Genomic DNA, 7,500 nt, shown 5'->3' with positions numbered 1-7,500 from the left:
GATGAGAAACATGGTCAAATTTAGAAGTTCTGCAAATGAGTCTGGCAGCGTTATTCTGAATTCGTTGGAGTCTGTCTGATAGATATTTGGGAAGGGCGGCCAAAAGAGAGTTGCGGTAATCCAGTCTTGAGAGAACCAGAGAGCATACAAGTGTCTTGGTTGCGTCTGTAAGTCTCAGTCAGTGTCCAGCACGGAACAAAATTTGCATCTATCGCCCCGAATACGGGCATGTGTGTGTAACCAACCAATCAACCGCGCTTGCATGCGTGTGTGCGTGCGTGCACGTGTGTGTGTGTGTGTGTGTGTGTGTGTGTGTGTAGTAATCATAAGCTGGAAATAGAAACAGGGAGACACAAAGGCATACCACGAGAGTTACGGCTTTGTAAGGTTTGTAACATGTCTGTGATTGGGGATGAGTTTCATTTTATAATGGAATGTCCCAGTTATGATCAGTTACGAAATAGATATGTTCCTAAAAAATATTTGTCTCCAAAATCGATTTTTAATTTTTGTAATATGCTCAAAGGAGGCAAAAAAAAAAAAAAAAAACAAAACAACAACAACAACAAAAAATCATTTTAGCTGTAAGTAAGATGATTAGATTTGCAAATGTTGCCTAGTTATACTTTTGGAGTTAAAAGACATTTGTGTTTTCTCAACTTTTATGTGACCTTGTTGTGTATTTGGAAATGTTTGTTCTGGGCATGAAAAGATTATTTTGCAGTAATCCTCCATACTCCAATAGGAGTGGAAGGATAATTAAAACTTGAAACGTGTGTGTGTGTGTGTGTGTGTGTGTGTGTGTGTGTGTGTTTCATGTATGGCGGCGGTGACAGACCGGTGTCCTGTTTAAATTGTTCCCTGACCAGTTTCCTGCGCCGCTTTGTTTGTCGGTCTATGAAACAGAAACTCAGTGAAGATAGGGGGCCCGCTTGCAAAGTCACACTGTTGCGCCAGCTTTTGTTTGCGTTTTTCAGTCAGCGCTTGACGGGTCTATGGACAAGAGGTATCGGTCTTTCAGTGTTAGCTGCACGTAGAGTACTTTTAGCTGTGTGAAAACTATCACGTTTCCAGCGGTAGGGGGCATTGTGACGACGAGATGAAAAACAAGCAATGGTCCAATGGTCTTCTCTCCGTCTGTCGCGGCTGTTCACATGGGGGAGGATGGGGGGTGGGGGGGGGGGGCATTGTTCAAGGGAGACCATCCTTTGATACACAATAGGATAGATTTGAATGCATTAGTCAGTTGACACAGCGCACGTTTCAGCAGCATTTTAACGCGATTCAGTTTCAGTTTCAGTAGCTCAAGGAGGCGTCACTGCGTTCGGACAAATCCATATACGCTACACCACATCTGCCAAGCAGATGCCTGACCAGCAGCGTAACCCAACGCGCTTAGTCAGGCCTTGAGAAAAAAAAAGAAAAGAAAAAAAAGATAAGCGTACATACATAAACGCGATTCATACTGCTGCACAGCTATTGAAGACCGTCGAGAGAGAGAACGAACGAACGAATGAAATTTTATTTCACGAGGGTAAGGAAATAAGCACGATTGTTTTTTTGTTTTTTTCACATCCAACCCTCTGGGGGGAAAAAGTAAGATAAATGCATGCACAAAAGCAAATTCTTCACACACACACACACACACACAAAAGGGAAAAAAAATCCCCTACTCCCTCATCCACCCACCCTTCCAACAACAACAACAACAAAAAGGTAAGCATGAACATCACATAATTCAATGCATCAACAGCACATGTGAATGGTACAAAGACATGTACAAATAATACATTCATGGAGGAGATAGAGAGTAAGGATGAAGGAAGAAGAAGAAGAAGAAGAAGAAGAAGAAGAAGAAGAAGAAGAAGAAGAAGAAGAAGAAGAAGAAGAAGAAGAAGAAGAAGAAGAAGAAGAAGAAGAAGAAAGTCTGGGTGAAGAAAAGAGAGACAGGCAGACCTGACAGAAGCAGAGACAGATAGACAAAGAGGCATATACGCTTTGATTATTAATAATCAATGAAATTGTGGTTTATGTTATCAAAATAGCGTTGAGCATGTTTATAGATTTTTCATGAGATATGCATGATATGCGTTTTTAGATACAAACCGAGAGAGAGAGAGAGAGAGAGAGAGAGAGAGAGAGAGTGTTATTTTCAATGCTTCTCTCTCTCTCCCTTCCTCTCTCTGTGTCTCTCCCTGTGATAGACAGTGTGTATACGTGTATGTTTTCTTTCCAATGAAACTTCATGACAGCCTGCGCGCGCGCGCGTTTATGTGTCAGTGTGTGTGTGTGTGTGTGTGTGTGTGTGTGTGTGTGTGTGTGTGAGAGAGAGAGAGAGAGAGAGAGAGAGAGAGAGAGAGAGAGAGAGAGAGAGTACTGTTTATTTACTTATTTGGGATAAGGTCTGAAAGGGCTTTATGATAATTTGATAAAACGGATAATGTTGATAATGATGATAAATGTAGTTTTTCTCTTCTCGTCGTCGTCGTCGTCGTTGTTTTTGTTGTTGTTGATCATCATGGTTGTTGTTGTAAACGATTCTAGTGAAGACAGCTGGAATAAATCAAGAATAGGGGATAAGTTTGTCTTTTCCTCACTTTTTCTTCACACTCATGTTCACGAATAGGCGACATCATCTTCGTTAGTGTAACGGTTGTTTGTTTGTTTGTTTTTATGCAAAATGGCGTTGGTCTCCCATATATCAATATTGTATGAGGCCTAGTATTTTATCTAATTCATTGATTTCCATATATAAACCCATTCACTGTCTATACCAAGTATAACCAGAACATCACACCGACGAAACATGAAATGGCTTTATATCTGTCTGTCTGTCTGTCTGTCTGTCTATCTATCCATCTGCCTGGAAATGAACCATATTGATACAAGGGAAGTAACCGAATTTCCTTACCATGCTTTTCATGTGTTATTTCCCCTCAGATGGATTCTCTCTCTCTCTCTCTCTCTCTCTCTCTCTCTCTCTCTCTCTCATTCTTTCTCTCTCTGAAATTTATTTTGTTTCATTATTTGCTTTCACCGTTTTATTCGTTTATTATAATACTTTGCTATAAATTGAGAGTATGTTGATGCAGTCACCAATGTTTTAAGGTCCACTTTGTCAGTTCAGTTTCAGTTTCAGTAGCTCAAGGAGGCGTCACTGCGTTCGGACAAATCCATATACGCTACACCACATCTGCCAAGCAGATGCCTGACCAGCAGCGTAACCCAACGCGCTTAGTCAGGCCTTGAGAAAAAAAAAAAAAAAAAAAAAAAGTTGTTGTTGTGGTTGTTATTGTTGTTGAAAACTTTCAATAGATTTCACACTTCAAGACACGGGTTTGGCGGCTTTGGCTTTGGCGTGGGCGGGGGCAGCGGGGGCAGGGGTGGGTGCGGAGGCGGGGGCCGAAGGCCACAACAACGCGCTTAGTCAGGCCTTGAGAAAAAAAAATGCCAATGACATTAAAGTGTCAAAGAGTCAAAGCATCTCTCTCTCTCTCCCTCTCTCTCCCTCTCTCTCTGTCTCCCTTTCTCTCTGTCTCTGTCTCTCTCTGTCTCTGTCTGTCTGTCTGTCTGTCTCTCTCTCTATTTGATCTTCTGCGTGCGTATACACAAGAAGGGGGTTCGGGCGCTAGCAGGTCTGTACACATGATATGGACAAGCAGATAACGATGCTATGTATGTTATTAATTACATGATGTTTAAACCATGGTATAGACAAGCAGATAACGATGCTATGTATATATAAACAACGATGCTATGTATATATAAACAAGGAGATAACGATGCTATGTATGTATAGACAATGAGATAACGATACTATGTATGTTATTAATCACATGATGTTTAAACCATGGTATAGACAAGCAGATAACGATGCTATGTATGTATAGACAATGAGATAACGATACTATGTATGTTATTAATCACATGATGTTTAAACCATGGTATAGACAAGCAGATAACGATGCTATGTATGTATAGACAATGAGATAACGATACTATGTATGTTATTAATTACATAATGTTTAAACCATGGTATAGACAAGCAGATAACGATGCTATGTATATATAGACAAGCAGATAACGATGCTATGTATGTATAGACAGAGATAACGATACTATGTATGTTATTAATTACATAATGTTTAAACCATGGTATACTACTACTACTACTACTAATTATTATATTTACATAGTGCTGAATCTTGTGCAGAGACAAATCAAAGCGCTTTCGAACCAGTCATTCAAACACATGCATAACTCTAAAACTGGAGACGAGTAGATAACGAATATATGTATGCTATCAATTACATGATGTTTAAAGCATGGTATAGACAAGCAGATAACGATGCTATGTATATTACTTACAGGGTGTTCAAACCATGGTATGGACAAGCAGATAACGATGCTATGTATACTACTTACAGGGTGTTTAAACCATGGTATGGACAAGCAGATAACGATGCTATGTATATTACTTACAGGGTGTTTAAGCCATGGTATGGACAAGTAGATAAGGATGATATGTACTTTAATCACAGGGTGTTTAAACCATGGAATGGACAAGCAGATAACGATGCTATGTATATTACTTACAGGGTGCTGAAACCATGGAATGGACAAGCAGATAACGATGCTATGTATATTACTTACAGGGTGTTTAAACCATGGTATGGACAAGCAGATAACGATGCTATGTATACTATTTACAGGGTGTTTAAACCATGGTATGGACAAGCAGATAACGATGCTATGTATATTACTTACAGGGTGTTTAAGCCATGGTATGGACAAGTAGATAAGGATGATATGTACTTTAATCACAGGGTGTTTAAACCATGGAATGGACAAGCAGATAACGATGCTATGTATATTACTTACAGGGTGCTGAAACCATGGAATGGACAAGCAGATAACGATGCTATGTAGGCCTCCCACAGGATGTTTAAACCACTCTAAGGAAAGCCTTCACACACATGCCCCAGCATCACCTTCACCATCTCCCGGACCACAAACTGGGGAGGGTGTGCGGGCCAGTTCTGCGTGGCGACGGTCATGTCCCAGACATCCAGAAACCACACCCTGTCCCTCAGCTCGCGGAACTCGTCCTGCCATATCTGGATGTAGGCGGGGCCAAACGTGTCCCCGCCCCCAAACCTTAGCGCCGTCACGCCTTCCACATTCAGGTGCGGCCCTCGGATGAGGAACTTCGTTGTGGGAAACTCCTGGAGGAACTGCTGGATGTGGCGCTTGGCGCCCCTGACCCTGTCCTGATAGACGCCGGGGCTGAGGAGGCTGAAGTGGAGGAAGTAGTGCAGAACGACCACGATGCGCCGCTGGGGGACACGGAGGGAGTCACCACGCAGGCGTTCTAAAAGCGCCTGGAGAGACACAAGGCGCGGGACCGGGTGGTTGTATACCGGAAGTCCGTGGAAAGACCACGCCATTGTTGTGTTGGACGACCGTACCTGTATGGTGGATCAGTTCAATGTCCTCGTAAAAACTCTAGGAAATTTGGCTTGTGGGGTGACGTGATAGCATGGGATAGTAACTGAAAACTTAAAAGGACGAATGTCTGTTTTAATCTTGGGTTGGAAAGGCTGTGGCCAGGCAAGTTTAACTCAGCAGTGAACCCAGCTCATTCTCAGCCTGTCCAGCTCCAGATTTTCCTGAATCAGTTTTGCTTTGCAGTGTTTCGCTTTCATGGTACAAAGAAAAAGAAGTAGAAGAAGAAAAAAAAAAAGGATTGGTTCGATCGCCTTCACCTTATACACCCCCCCCCTCCCAGCCCCACCCCAGCTAGCTCGTCCTCCCACCCCCTTCTCTTGAATGGATAGAACGCAAAACGAATGCGTGCAGTAACACTTAAGTGACTATTAACCGTTTCACCGCCAAGCTCGCATTTATGCACAGGCGTGGTAGAGGACCCATGTCACTGAAAGGTGACCATTCATTGGTCTGTTATCCATGAACCTACTGCTCTTAATGTTCGGTGGTAGGATAGGCCATATTTTCTATACATCGCGGGGGGAATTCCCAGCTATTCTTAGCCACTGTCTTTTCTGTGTTTATACCACAAGGGAATTTTGTACTCTAAACTGACTGGCGGTGAAAGGGTTTAAGACAATGGTAAAAAAAGGAAAATAATGAGATGCACACATGACGACAGTAATAGTTAAGTGACTCATTGAAAACACCGGTAAAAAGGGAGACAATGTGATGCACACGTGACGACCATGATAGTTAATTACTCATTGAAAACATCAGTAAAAAATGGAGACAATGTGATGCACACATGACGACACTAATAGTTAATTACACATTTAAAACATCAGTAAAAAGGAAGAAAATGTGATGCACACGTGACGACCATGATAGTTAATTACTCATTGAAAACATCAGTAAAAAATGGAGACAATGTGATGCACACATGACGACACTAATAGTTAATTACACATTTAAAACATCAGTAAAAAGGAAGAAAATGTGATGCACACATGACGACAATGATAGTTAATTACTCATTGAAAACATCAGTAAAAATGGAGACAATGTGATGCACACATGACGACAATGATAGTTAAGTGACTCATTGAAAACATCAGTAAAAATGGAGACAATGTGATGCACACATGACGACAATAATAGTTAATTACACATTTAAAACATCAGTAAAAAGGAAGAAAATGTGATGCACACGTGACGACCATGATAGTTAATTACTCATTGAAAACATCAGTAAAAAATGGAGACAATGTGATGCACACATGACGACACTAATAGTTAATTACACATTTAAAACATCAGTAAAAAGGAAGAAAATGTGATGCACACATGACGACAATGATAGTTAATTACTCATTGAAAACATCAGTAAAAATGGAGACAATGTGATGCACACATGACGACAATGATAGTTAATTACTCATTGAAAACATCAGTAAAAATGGAGACAATGTGATGCACACATGACGACAATGATAGTTTAGTGACTCATTGAAAACTTCTGCAAAAAAGTGAGGCAATGTGATGCACAAATGACCACAGCCCTGGCCTTGTTCCAAAAATGCCGTCGAAACGTACTTTGTGACAAATCTGGAAGGAGGTTTGATACGTTTGAGAGGGTACACCGTTGTGCTAAAATTCGTTTACATAGGGCCAATATTACTATTAAACACTTTTTTTTCAAGGTCTGACTTAGATGCATGGATCGATCAGTGTGTGTGGAGTGTGGAGATGTGTGGTGTGTGGGACGGGGCTGGGGGGGTTAAGGGGGGGGGGGTGGGGGGGGGGGGGGGGGCGTGCATGCATGTGTGTGTGTGTGTGTGTGTGTGTGTGTGTGTGTGTGTGTGTGCATCAAATCTAGCGTCTCACCTCACACACTTTATGGACATGTTTGTCGTGTCCGACTGACAGCCTGCTGCATTTCAGATGTCTCTGGAGTTCGTACCACCAGGTACGGAGGTTGGAGTCGCCCACAAAATACAAGCTCGTGTTGCG

The 7,500-nt window shown here is 41.7% G+C and overlaps 1 protein-coding gene across 1 annotated transcript in view; it reads right to left on the bottom strand.

The window, feature by feature from the left end:
* Nucleotides 1-3,475: 3,475 nt before the first annotated feature.
* LOC143290245 (NXPE family member 4-like) overlaps nucleotides 3,476-7,500 on the bottom strand; it is an 18,507-nt gene continuing 14,482 nt past the window's right edge. The window contains exons 6-7 of the mRNA XM_076599584.1: nucleotides 7,375-7,500; nucleotides 3,476-5,468 (exon numbers count right to left, since the gene is read on the bottom strand). The exon at nucleotides 7,375-7,500 is cut by the window's right edge and continues 173 nt beyond it. Coding sequence (XP_076455699.1) covers nucleotides 4,956-5,468; nucleotides 7,375-7,500 — 639 coding nt within the window. The 3' untranslated portion in view covers nucleotides 3,476-4,955. The remainder of the gene's footprint in view (nucleotides 5,469-7,374) is intronic.

This window comes from Babylonia areolata, chromosome 15, assembly GCF_041734735.1.
Source record: "Babylonia areolata isolate BAREFJ2019XMU chromosome 15, ASM4173473v1, whole genome shotgun sequence".
NCBI classification, from domain to species: Eukaryota; Metazoa; Mollusca; class Gastropoda; order Neogastropoda; family Buccinidae; genus Babylonia; species Babylonia areolata.
The sequence above is the reverse complement of the archived record's forward strand: the minus strand, read 5'-3'. Positions and strand labels throughout refer to the sequence as shown.